The sequence below is a fragment of the Charadrius vociferus genome, unplaced genomic scaffold, assembly GCF_000708025.1.
Source record: "Charadrius vociferus isolate BGI_N301 unplaced genomic scaffold, ASM70802v2 scaffold173, whole genome shotgun sequence".
In the NCBI taxonomy this organism is placed as follows: Eukaryota; Metazoa; Chordata; class Aves; order Charadriiformes; family Charadriidae; genus Charadrius; species Charadrius vociferus.
The window spans coordinates 24,139-37,362 of NW_009648369.1; the positions used below are offsets into that span (position 1 = coordinate 24,139).

The 13,224-nt window shown below is 43.7% G+C and overlaps 1 protein-coding gene across 1 annotated transcript; it reads left to right on the forward strand.

Moving 5' to 3' along the window:
• Positions 1-3,521: 3,521 nt before the first annotated feature.
• Positions 3,522-9,947, forward strand: LOC104286713 (probable G-protein coupled receptor 115). The gene is made up of 8 exons (XM_009885336.1): positions 3,522-3,599; positions 4,541-4,577; positions 4,718-4,878; positions 5,219-5,509; positions 6,262-7,626; positions 8,340-8,381; positions 8,477-8,536; positions 9,897-9,947. The coding sequence occupies exons 1-8, from the start codon at positions 3,522-3,524 to the stop codon at positions 9,945-9,947; spliced, it is 2,085 nt and encodes a 694-aa protein (XP_009883638.1).
• The last annotated feature ends 3,277 nt before the right edge of the window (positions 9,948-13,224 follow it).

Genomic DNA, 13,224 nt, shown 5'->3' on the forward strand with positions numbered 1-13,224 from the left:
TTTTTATTCTCGGATGACCATGTTGAGGACTCTAAAGTCTCCTGCTGCAGCCCTTTTAACTTGCTGGGTAGCAGTGGCGAGTGATCCCATTGTGGTGGTTTATTGAGTTTTAAGCTAGCCAGATAGCCTCTCAAGCCCTAAAAATGACAGATTAGGTTCTGAAACAATGGTTTTAATATATTTTTTAAAAGTTAAATACACACAATGCAAGATTGCAGCATTTGGGAAAATATATTTGTTTAGTTAATTACAGCAAGCCCAGTGTAAATTTGTATTTTGTGTAATACGTGCTTGTAATTTTTGTGCAGGATACCTTTCCCCGTAGACTTCACTATAGTTCATCTTCTGGGGCAGTGGAGAGGGGAAAGTTGTGACTCCGGGTGATGGAGAACTCTTTGGTCCCCCATCCCCCCAGCCTGGGGGTGTAGCTCCCACAGCGGCCGCCGCTTGGGCTGAGCCCTCTGGTAGCTGTGACTTGCGTGCCAGAAATTAAAAGCATCCTGCCAGAAATTAAAAGCGAGAAAGTGCTTGCGGTAGAGGAAAGGAGGGATAGTTTTGCAGGGTTTTACAAAACACTTTGATTTTAAACCAACAGACATTGTAGAGTAAGGGCTTTGAGTTTAAGGCTATGATACATTAGCCAACATATGGATTACTTTTTAAATACATGTTCAGTTTACCTTATTTTTACTGCTTTAAGAGGCTCTTTCGTCTCCTGTAACCACTGTCTGGCCACTCTCTCCTCACTCTTTCCCTGCTGTTGAGGGCTTTGCCTCCCTGGGGGTACTGTGAGCAAATGAATTGAGCTGGAGAAGGAGGATGAGCAGCTGGTGACGATCTTCTGAGTTGGGTGGGAGATACTTGAGGGTATGGAATTGTCCTCTTGCTAGAAAGTCCCTTCCACGTGAGAAAGTCCAGCTCCACGTGAGCTGCTCACGTGCCTGTGCCCTGATGGAGCAGAAACCTCTGGAAGAGAGAAGGAATGTGTTTACAGCTTCTTCAAAAGGGAGGCAAAGTTAATAGCCTATTGCTCCTACCATTGCCCTTCAAATGGCAATGTATCCAGCAAGGGTGGGTGCGTGGAGGGACAAGGTGTTCTTCATCCAGGGGCCGGTTTTCAAAAAGTGACAAGTTTCTAGCTGTGGTGTCTTGGATTAACAGCTCAGTTGCTCTTTATGGACCTTTCTCCAAAAAAACCCCTCAAAAGTGCATTGCCTGAGTTTGGACCAGAACATTGCTGCCTGAAACCCTGCATTCACACTCTGCGTTCCTCTTCATAGCAGCAGATAATTTGTGATTAGATATGATAAAATCATAGAATGGTTTAGGTGGGAAGGGACCTTGAAACCCATTGAGTTCCACCCCCTCTGCCATGGGCAGGGACACCTCCCACTAGACCAGGTTGCTCAAAGCCCCATCCAGCCTGGCCTTGAACACCTCCAGGGATGGGGCAGCCACAGCTTCTCTGAGCAACCTGTTCCAGTGCTTTACCACCCTCACAGTAAAGAATTTCTTTCTGATATCTAATCTAAATCTCTTCTCTTCCAATTTAAAGCCATTCCCCCTCATCCTATCACTACATCCCCTTCTAAAAAGTTTCTCTCCAACTTTCTTGTAGGCGCCCTTCAGACACTGGAAAGCTGCTATAAGGTCTCCCCGGAGCCTTCTCTTCTCCAGGCTGAACAATCCCAACTCTCTCAGCCTGTCCTTTAACAAAAGTACCATAAATGGATGTTTTGAGGGGAGAGGAACAGCTGTATATACTTTCACATGTGCTTATGTCAGTATATGCATGTTTTTTCCCCTAAAACAACAGTGACTCGCTGCTGCATTGCTTGTTTTGCTCTAAGTTTCTGTTGCTGCACAGTAGTTACCTTGGCACGTTCTCGCGGTGGTGAGACTGGGTGGTTTCCATGATGAGTCAAGCAATGGGACTGAGCGAGATCAGTGTTACGCTGGGAACGCGGGCCAGTATCTCGGGGAGCCTTAGATACCTGCAGCTGTCCCAGATTTCTGCCTCACCTAAGGGTAACAGCCCTAGGTGGAGTTACACCCGTGATTAATTACTTCATATTCATTTTGTATTTAATGATGAAACATCATGAGCTCAAGGATTCCCAGCTGTGAAATGGGACTAGGGCTGCGAGCATACAATAAATACTTAACGACTACAGAAACAGGAGAAGAATTCAATACAATCCTTTGCCTCCAACCTGGAGGTGTTTCCCCGCCACCTCTTGTTCTTCAGCAATATTCATCCGAGTCTTTTGGTTCGCTTCTCCTTATCCATTTTGTTTCCTTAGAAGAGCTAATGGTTACTAGCTTTAAACCCAGAAAATGCTTCTACTAATACCAGTGGAGTTTGAGAGGCTGGCATGAGGTTCTCCTTTAGAGCTAACTTAGAAATTCAGCGCATAAATCTAGCTCTTCCTTTTACAATCTCTTCATAATTAAGTAATAAACCTGCGGATCTAAAAATACGGTAAGGTGAACAAATGTCCCAGATGAAAGGGGTGGCCAGCTGTGTGCCCGGCCCTTTGATGCCAGCAGATGACGTGAGCTTGGAGTTTCTTGGATAGAAGACGACACCTCTGCTCCTTCAGTGCAGGACCCCTTCTGTTACAGCATCCTCTGTCCTGAACAGTCTCTATCAGGGGAAACTTGTGTTTTCTATCAGAGCATGGCAACCTGGCGAGCCTTCTCCTGTGCTCATCTTCTGAAATCCAACCATCGTCCTGCTTTGTCACCTTGCATCCGTTTCCTGCTTTAGGGGTTTAGCTCGCTGATTTTATGGATTTCACTTTTTTTTTTAGTACGTATCTCAATTCTCTTGAATCCACAGCATCTTTTGCTTTTGCCTTGGACATGTATGGCATCTAATAATCACATCTGATGAAACACGTTATTTTTCCTTCATTCCCTTTACTGGATTATTTTCCTCCAACACATATGCCTGTCACAGGCTGCGTCCCAGGATATGAAGCTTTTAGCAGGGACCACGGGAATCTTCATGGAGGGGCAGAGGCCTGAATCCTTCACACTACTTCAGTCTGGTCCCTCTTTCTCCGATTTGGATATCGGAGCCCCAAGGGCCCGAGTTTCCTGCCTGGCCTGGCAGGGCTCATCAGGAACTGCTCCAGGAGAGAGAGTACCAGCGTTGAACCCCGTGGAGGACAGGCTGTCTTAAAGCACTTCAAAAGGCAACCACAGGCTGAACTGCTTTAATAAGCTCTCCATCGCACAGTTCACAGTAAATTATTAATGCAGTAACTTCCAGTGTTGAACAGATATTTTTTTTATTTTATTTTTTTTTTAAAAAGGTTCACAAATCATTCTCAGTAAAAAAGTTAATACACGATAAATGTCTGAAAATCACTTTGCAAGCCTGGTAAGGACAGTCTTCGGGATGCGTTTGGCTGCTCTCTCACTAGCAACCAGACTGTGTTCAAAAGTGAAAACTGAAATGTCTAAACTTCTTTAACATCTCTCTCTTCCAGGAGAAGAGCAGCAAACGGGAGGTGATGGATGTGAGGGTGGCCCACTGCCTGCTCCTTTGGGCTGTGCATTTCTTCCCGGCTGCACCTCGCACCGCGCTCAGGGTAAGTTTCACTCGGCCAGGTTGCTCAAAGCCCCATCCAGCCTGGCCTTGAACATCTCCAGGGATGGGGCCTCCACAGCTTCTCCGGGCAACCTGTGCCAGTGCCTCACCGCCCTCAGAGTGAAACATTTCTTTGTTATTTCCAATCTAAACCTATCCTCCTTGAGTTTAAAACCATTGCCCCTTGTCCTGTCACTGCAGAAAAACATATTTTGAAGTATTCAATATGTTCAATATGCCGAGCAACCTCCGCCGCAACTCTTGGGGTGTTAAAAATCTGCTGTTGGGCCCGCTCTACCCAGCAATAACAGCGCGATTTCTGAGGCATTGCATAGTCAAACTTTGCTTCCAGACTGAGAGGGTTTGGCTGGTTGTAGATGACAGACCAGTTGACCAAGCAGCGATGGAAGCTGTTCTGGATTGCGCCTGGCTGTACGACGTGCAGTCCCAGCAAGCGGCGGAAGGTCACCATGCCTGCCTTGGGGTCGCTTCCCGATGAGGAAAAGGGACAAAGTGGGTCTTGGTAGTTGTACAACTGCAGCTTTATCTTATGGCAGTATGTAGATTGCATATTCTCATGAACAAGTCACATATTCTCATCAACGTGAAAATACCGGAGAGCTCAGGTCTAATACAGAGTTTTTGACTGAGTAATGACTGCTGGAGGCATGTACCATGCTGTATGCTCACTCGGTATGTCGCCTCAGCAGAAAAGTGCGACTGAAGGCTTGATGTATAGAGACGAACTGTTAGTAGAGAGTTCTCGCTTGGTCTGTAGGAGCAAGGGGCCATGAGCTCTGCGTTCTGGACCTTGAAAAGACTTCTGGACCTCAAAAGGACTGTTTTGCCCTTGAAATCACCTCTCCAGTTTGTGCCAAGGAGTTATCTTTTACTTACTCATTTTAACATTCAATCTGCATTCCACTTTTCCTTATTTTTCAGGTTCTCAGTAAGGAACCAAAGACTGGTAATCAGCAAGGTACAGTGAATAGCTCTGTGTCTTTTCAATTCTTTGTGAGATGTTATCAGTTATCAAGACTTTACCCCCGATACTCACCTCGTGGACCAGGTTATGCAGTCTTAGACCTTATAACAATATCTGCTTGACTTATTTTCCAGATGGGTGCGTAAATCTCATTCCGTGCCAAGATAATGGAGCCATTTGTATTCAGCCTTGTTCTCCCTCCTTGCATGGGGAGACGAGCTTTGTCTGTGAGGACAGAAAGTGGCAGATGTTCACAGATGCCTGTGCAAGCCTGGATGTTCAGTCCCTTTTTCAGGTGAGGGAACTCTTACACATCTACTTTGGCATAAGCTCATAATTTCTTGCAAAGACACCTCCTTCCTCTGTACCCTTTAAATTTTGACCAAAGGGAAGAACATCTGATCCCAAAACACAGATTGCTTTGGTAACAGACTTTGACTTCATCTTAAATCAAGTGGTGGGAAATGAATTTGGGATAATCCTGTGTGGAAACAGAATTCAGAAATGAACTTGCCTTGTTCACTTGGCCTATGTTCTTCACGGGGATCTAAACCAAGGCAATGAACATGAGAAAAGCGCAACACAATTATCATTCTGTTCGTTAGTTTTCTCAAATTTGTTTTCCTTTTTTTCAGAGGATTTCTGAACGTGAACTCCTTCCGAGCTCTGGAGGACACATTGGTGTTGCTGGAGGACACCTTCCTTTTGTAGGGGAAGGAAAGCCAGTGCATGGCAAACCTGGAGATGGAGCAAAATATTTTGGGGCAGGTGACCACGGGAATAGTAACTGCCAAACTGATTTTTCATGCATCATCCCAGAAATCCTGTCTTCACCAGCCATTCCGGGAAACATTGCTGATATAGTGGAATTGCTAAAGAAGATTTCCCTGCTGTTATCACAGAATGTCAATAGAGGAAAAATGCAGGTATTTCATGGGCTTTAAGAGGTGCATCAGAGCTTGCCAGAGCATCCACACAGTGTTTTGTCCTTATAGCCATTACCCAATGAAGTGGCGGCTGCAAATCACATGGAGATCACCTGGAAAGAGTTTCCAGGGAGGGTCATGTTTTGTTGTCAGAGAAACTGTTTGACCTGTTCATGTAGATTTAAAATAGAATAATAGTAATAAAGAAATAAAATCATAAAAGCAAAAGTTTTCAGGAATTGATGTTATAGACATGGGAAACAGTAGAAGGAAGAATTAATTTTTCAAGTATGACACCGTAGGGAAGGCAGCCTTGGAGATGCTGACCAGCAGCTGTGTTGTCATGTGTTGCACAATGGAAACTGAAATCTTTCCCTGATGAACTCAGAAATCAGAGAGGTGGGGAAAGAAATGTAGGGAGGGTGATGTAAGCAGACCTGCATTGTGGGTCAGCGTCTGGAATAGAACTTACGTGTCCTGATTTTTGCTTTGTACTTGCTTCTCCAAGCACCTTTTGAGCTATGATGTGAAGATGATAGGACAATACTGGTAGTGACTGTGCCAATGAGATATTTGGGGTTGACTGGGGTGGATTATGGGAACCTCCTGTTCACTGTCAAAGAAGAATATTCCATTTATGGAAATCATTCTTTAATTAAATGAGCCTTTCTGGAAGCCCTGCCAGTGGAATAATAGTTGGTTTCTCTTAATATAAAAGATAACTTTTTTTTTTTTTCCCCTGTTTGTTTCAGAGTTACAGCAGGATAGCAAACCATATTCTGAACAGCTCCACCATTTCCAACTGGGCTTTTGTAAGGGACAGAAACGCCAGTTCAATATTACTGGACTCGGTGAATTTATTTGCTGGGAAACTTCTTCTAAGGAATGGGTCAGAAAGTATACAGGAACACTTCATCTCTACAAAAGGCTACAGCATACATAAAAATAGTTCAGGGAAGAGCTTTGATTTTTCTATGGAGTTCAATAACACAGGCAATATCACTGGGCACGTGGTCATTCCAGAAGAAGAGCTTTTGAAATTACCAAAGACTTCCAAAGCTGTCAGCATTGCATTTCCAACACTTGGAGCCATTATAGAAACCAGCCGGTTGGACCCTGGTTTTGTGAATGGATTGGTGTTATCGGTGTCTCTGCCAGAAGAGCTCCGGCATATTTTGCTCACCTTCGAAAAGGTGAATAAACTGGAGAACGTCAAGGCTCAGTGTGTTGGGTGGCACTCTACTGAAAGGAGGTGGGATAACAGGGCATGCACGATGAAGTCGGACAACATCAGCAGTGTTGTTTGCATCTGCAAGCACCACCACCGGACGTTCAAATCTTTCTCTATTTTGATGTCCCCCACCACGCTGCGAAACGCAGTGCTGGATTACATCACGCGTGTAGGGTTAGGCCTCTCTATTTTCAGCTTGGTCCTCTGCCTGATCATCGAGGCTGTCGTCTGGTGTCACGTTACAAAAACTGAAATAACCTACATGCGACATTTTTGTTTGGTCAACATTGCTACGTCGCTTCTCGTTGCTGATGTTCTGTTCATCTTAGCGGCTATTGTGCACCATACAGCCCTAAACTACCAGTTGTGCGTAGCGGCCACTTTTTTCCTTCACTTTTTCTATCTTGCCTTGTTTTTTTGGATGTTCGCCCTGGGCCTCTTGATTCTCTATGGATTATTATTAGTTTTTTTTAAGATAACGAGATCTGTATTCATAGCTACAGCATTCTCTATTGGATACGGATGTCCCTTGGTCATATCTATCCTCACTGTTGCTATTACTGAACCAAAAAATGGGTATTTAAGGAGTGGAGCCTGCTGGCTCAATTGGTACGAGACGAAAGCCCTTTTGGCCTTTGTTGTACCCGCTCTGAGCATCATTGTTGTGAACGTGGTGGTGGTGGTGGTGGTTGTGGTGAAGACTGGGAGATCCTCTGTTGGAGAAGGCTGCAAGTCACAAGATTTGAGCAACATGATCCGAATTAGCAAAAACGTGGCACTTCTGACACCTCTTCTGGGTCTCACCTGGGGGTTTGGATTAGCAACGATTGTCGAGAGTCGCTCCCTGGCGTTCCATGTTACGTTTGCGCTACTGAACGCCTTCCAGGTAAACACTGTGAGACAGGGAATAGTGTGCGCTCACACTTCGAGCCTGGGAAGAGGTAGAAGGTCAAAGAGGGGCTGGCAGCGTGCGTTGTGCATGAAAAACAGGGTGTAAGCTTTCCTTCTAGCTCAACTATTTTACATGGTACGTGCACAAGGCATCCTGCACTGACATAGTAAATGCAGATGGGTGATGGATCAAACCAGTTGGTGTAAAGTGTGGTGAAGAATAAAGATGACTAATTTATGTTAAAGACAAAATACACTGGTTAATGTCCAGTAACTGCAAAGATGTCTGATCCTTATCACTAGACAAACACGCAGAAAATTCTCACTTGCCATTGAATTTGGTTTTGTTGAATTAGTCGGTGTAAACATCTGATGTTACTTGACTACCCTTGTATACCCAATCCACCTTGGCTCTTCTTGCTAATACTGCTTCTGAGTGGGTTGAGAAAGTCCTGGTATGTAACCCATCAGCCTGGTTAGGAGAATTAGCATGGGTTATATATCCATTCTTGACATTCCCGGGGAACCCGGGGAAGCCGTGTGACCTGGCTGGATAAACCCGTTTTGCGCATTGCTGTTATCTGAGTCATAGGTGATGAGATCTATCCTTAAGGAAATGACATCTAGAAGCATTTAAGAAACATCGTGTGGTTATGCTGTTTGGGGTTTTTTTGTTTTTTTTTTTAACTGGTTTTGCAAATTTTTTAGGGATTCTTCATCCTGTTGTTTGGGACACTTCTGGACAGAAAGGTACTTGGGTTACTTCAGCACTTACTCTGGATTATATGAACATTTTCTACACTCTGAGAAACTGTTCCCTTTAATGTTCTTTTTAACATCTGCAGACGAGAGAAGCCTTAAGGATGAGCTGCCTTTCATCAAAGCGGAAGTGTAGTCTAGCAAAGGTAAAGATATTTTTTTTCCCCCCTTAAAGGCTTAATTTACCAACTTACACAATTTGTTTGTACGTGGAAAGAATGGAACCATGCACTAAATCTGACCTAGTTTAACATTTTTCTAAGGCAAGTGCATGCTGAAGGAAATACAGGTATCTCAAAAGGTGGTAAGGCACTGGAACAGATTGCCCAGAGAGGTTGTGGAGGCCCCATCCCTGGAGGTGTTCAAGGCCAGGCTGGATGTGGCTTTGGGCAACCTGGTCTAGTGGGAGGTGTCCCTGCCCATGGCAGGGGGGTTGGAACTCGATGATCTTTAAGGTCCTTTCCAACCTAAACCATTCTATGTTTCACAGAAATATGGATCTGTATGAGATGTCAGAGGATTGCTTTGTTACCAGCTGAACATCAGCTCAGGATGGAAACCACTCAGAGCCCAGCCAGTATGTTTGGTGCTAATTGATGTGTACTCATAAAAGCTTGAGGGTTTTTTTTGTTGGGTTTTTTTTTGTTTTTTTTTTGTTGTTGTTGTTTTTTTTTTTAATATCAGGGCAGTCGAGTAAAAGGAAAAGTTTAAATGTTAAGCAAACGACTGTGTTTTAGCAGCTTGCTAGGAAAAAGTTGGCAGAATTCATGTTCTGACATTACTGAGTTAGTGTTTCCTACCTCTGCTGGAAAACTTTTATCTGCTGTTTGTTAGATTTCTTTTGGTACCGAAGCTTTAATGGTTTCAAGCTATATTTATAAAAGGGAATTCCCTTTACCTTTCTCTCAAGAATTGTCTGCAGTGCTCCTGCTATCCACCAAATGAAACTGTGTCAGTTCAGCCCAAACTTTGGAAAAATAAAGTTATTTCCTTGCTTTTCTCCAATCTAGTAATCAATCCTGATTCTAGCATTGAAAGCTGCAGGGTGTTTTTCAGTGACAGTGTGTCCAAATGTACTTGGTTTGTGAGGAAAAAAAAATAGAGGGGTCGAGGAAACTATACCTCCCTTCTGCTATCAGCTTTGCCTGGCATGCTTCGGGTCATTGGTGCAAGAGTGGCTGCGTGTTTGTGCAACTTCTGCCTCCTCTTCTCTTCCTCTCCAATTCAGTGTTCAGTTGCATCCAGCACTGCTGTTATGTGCCAAGTTTAAATGCAGTGAAGAAGGTCCTCTCTTTAAAAAAAACAAACCTCAAAATGACCAACCAACCAAAAAACCACATGCAACAAAACAAACCAAACCCCAAAACCCAATGACAAACAAATAGACCAACCCCCAAACTTCTGCTAAAATGACCTGTTTCCTACCTAACGGAGGAAAAAGAGAATGGAAGCGCTTGAGACAGCTCCACGTTTAATGCACTGCTTGCACAATTCCTGCTTTTACAGATCCAGGATCCAAATAACAGTGAAGATGTTCCACATCTTATCAGGCTTTAGGTCAGGATGGAAAGTTTGAAAGTTCAAATTCTCTAAAGTCAGCACCAACATAATAATCGGGAAACAACAGGTGGAAATTTCGCTAATCCCGTGACTCAACAACATTTACTAAAAGTATTAAGTGATCTCACTGGGCAAAACTGGATGTGGAAACCATGGCTGTGTGTGCCTATGGACTTAGGTCCATGTTGTCACTCATGTTGGTGGAAGAGACCACATGTAGGTGTTCACCATTGCGTAACAGAGGGGGAGAACATTAGTCATCCACTTTTGTAAACTTGGGTGTAAATATGGAGTTTCACTCATGAGAGCTGGAAAAGTTTGTCACATCTGAAATGATTGTTAAAAAAATTTTTAAAATCTTGTTTAGTGAACTAGAGAACTTCAGAATGGGACTGTGTATCTGGGGGGTTAATGGTGAATATGTGAAACATCTAGAAGGGTTATGCAGACTTTTGCTTCGGGTCTCCTGGGTTCTCCAGACTCATAAGAGCCTTTCCTCTGGGTCTGATTTTAAGATGACTGTCTTGTGGCATTTCTTGCAGGAGTCTGAGGCACCTCCTGTTTGAAATGGATCTTCCATGGACCTGGATGATATATGTTATCTGAACTGCTGATTTCTTTTCTCCTAGTCCTAGCAGCGGACAGTTGTCTTCAGTGGATCTGACCAGTGAGAGGAAGCACAGAAATCCTGGTTTGAGATGAGCCGAAGTGGCTGAGCAGCTCGGAGCGTGGACAGCACTGTCTTGGAGCACGACCACGGGAACCATTGTGAAAACCAGAAGAGAAAAGGCCCTGAACCTGCTGTCAGGAGCAGGAAACCATCAGCGTTGCTGCAACCCTTGGAGGAAACACGCTGACACGTAAAGGTTGTTTCTTACCTTTGTGAGAACTGCTGTGAGGGGAGTTTGTCCTCGTTTGCCATTTCAGTGCGTCAATTTCTTTCTTTTTTTTTTTTTCCTACATCAGTGCAATAAGGACCTGTACCGCATGTGGAACTGTTCTAAAATTATTTAATTTTTAATGTCATGTACGGATGTTGAGGGTTATCTAACCGGTTTTGGCTGTCTTTGATCAAAAGTGATTCTATTAGGTGGCCCTGTATTCATCATTTCCATTTCTCCTCCCAGACTGATGGACAACATAACTCTATTTCTGCATTACAGCTGTTCATCTCAGTACTTGTGTGTCAGGAATTGTACAAAACACTTTTTTGGACTGTCAGGACAGAATTGTCATTCTTTTTCCAGTCCTGCAAGACGATGACAGAGATAAACAAGAAAGAGCATTTTAGTAATAATTAGTTTCCATCTTTAGATGTGAGGAAGCAAGCTTTGAATATGCTTCGGAGTTGAATCAAGTGGATGGAGGTCTCCCACGTCCCATGCAACGTATTAATGAAGGAAATGGTTTGTCCGTGTGAGATGGTGTATCTGTTTTTATTAGAAAATCAGTCCTTGGTCTGAGAAACCCTTTTTAATGAAAGCTTTGATAAAAATGTTACTGTCTCTTGTCAGGACAAATCGATGCTTTCAAATGGAAATAAAGTTGAAATGTCATTGTTTCTAATAAGTGGTCCTTATCCTCCTTTATCAAAAAAAGTACATAAATGCCCATTAATATTAGCTGGTATTACTCCAGTCAGAAAACAATCATCCCCTTGTGGCTTCACATACATTTGAAATATAGAAGATTCAATCAAAATTATGCTGTTTAATGTCATCAATGCCCCTTTACTGAAGAGGGAGAAAAACACCCTGGGAAATGAACTGAGGGATGTGGAGTGTCTGATACGTACTACGAAAAAACCCACAGCCAGGTGTCTCGGGGGGAGAAGCTGGGGCTGTGGAGGGCAGAGCTCTGCCCTGGGCCATGAGGCAGTTCTTGTCCCCAGGACTTTGTCACATCCTTGCGTTTTCCTCTCTTATCTTCTTTCCTCATAGACTGTAGTCTTGTTAGAAGAGATAATCCCTCTGACTTTCATACCGGGCATTTACACATTGGGGAGCTTTGATCAAATAGAGGTAAAATTGGGCTTATGTGCTGCTGTAACGTAAATTTAAAAAGACCATTGCCCCAAAGTCTGCTTCTTAGTGTCAAGCAGCATCTTCTGTGCTTTAGCTTCTGTCTCTCCTTGAACTGCTTAGAGGGTTTTTTCTTTCCTTCCCTTTCCTCCCCTCAATAACTTATGCGTATCTTGCAGTTGTCTATGTTAAACCTTTCTCAGCATCAGTAGCATCTCCTCCAAGTCCCTGCATGGCCATTTTCAATGGAGTGTCAGAGCTATGTCCCCTCCTGCTTGAGGGGTTTGTTTCATTGTGGTGGTGTTGTACACCTGATTTATGAATGGGCAGCTGTATTTTAAAGAAGAGTATTGGCCAGTGTTCAGCATGTGTCCTCGGCTGCCGTGAACCTTTGTACAGGTACCTCTGTCACCTCTGAAGGAAGGGGACCTCTGAGTGCAGTCGCAGGGTGGAGAAAACAACTGCTTTGCACCTGAATTTGCTGCAATATATTTAAAAAGACCTCAATCTCCCACCACTCTTCTGCTTGGGATGGCATTTAAATCAGCTGGTATTTTTTGTTCATTTGGTTTGCTGTTAGCGGTGACACTTTGTTAATGAAACCTTGTGATTTTCTTACAGCACCTGAAAATTTAAAAGAACTGGCTTCAACCTAGCGCCTTACCCTTCTCTCACATGAGCACACGAGTGCATGTGAAACCACAGTCCGTTACAACTGTGGATTTATAAAAGGGTGGGGGATGAGGCTTCCTGGATTATACACACCCCTTCCAAATCCCCAGAAAATTCAGCAGGGGTCTTGCCCAGGCAACAGCCCTGCGAGAGGAATCTGTTGCATCTGCAGTTTGCTGAGAAAACTGTCTAAGCCGTTTATCAAAGGGTCTTTGAAGTACGGTGCTTATTTTCAGAAGCGGGCACGCAGCAGAGGTTTACCCTGTGTTTTATGATCATTTAGTATTTAAAAATAATTGGGGGCTTACAGAGAACCAGGATGAGGATGAACACTGAGGTTTTATTTTTAATACCCCAAAATTAAACTGACCAGGAGCATTTCATGAATGAATGGTTTTGAGAAGTGAAAGCTGTAGCTGTCCTCTATAGGTTGTGAACTAGTATTTCTTTAAATATAGTGGGCTGATGGCCCACTTCTAATTGCAGCTGGGGGGGAATATGAAAATAACTAGAGTTGGAATTCTGCCAGTTTCCCAAATTATCAGTGTTGCAACCGCTTAATAATGTCAGTGCTGAATGGG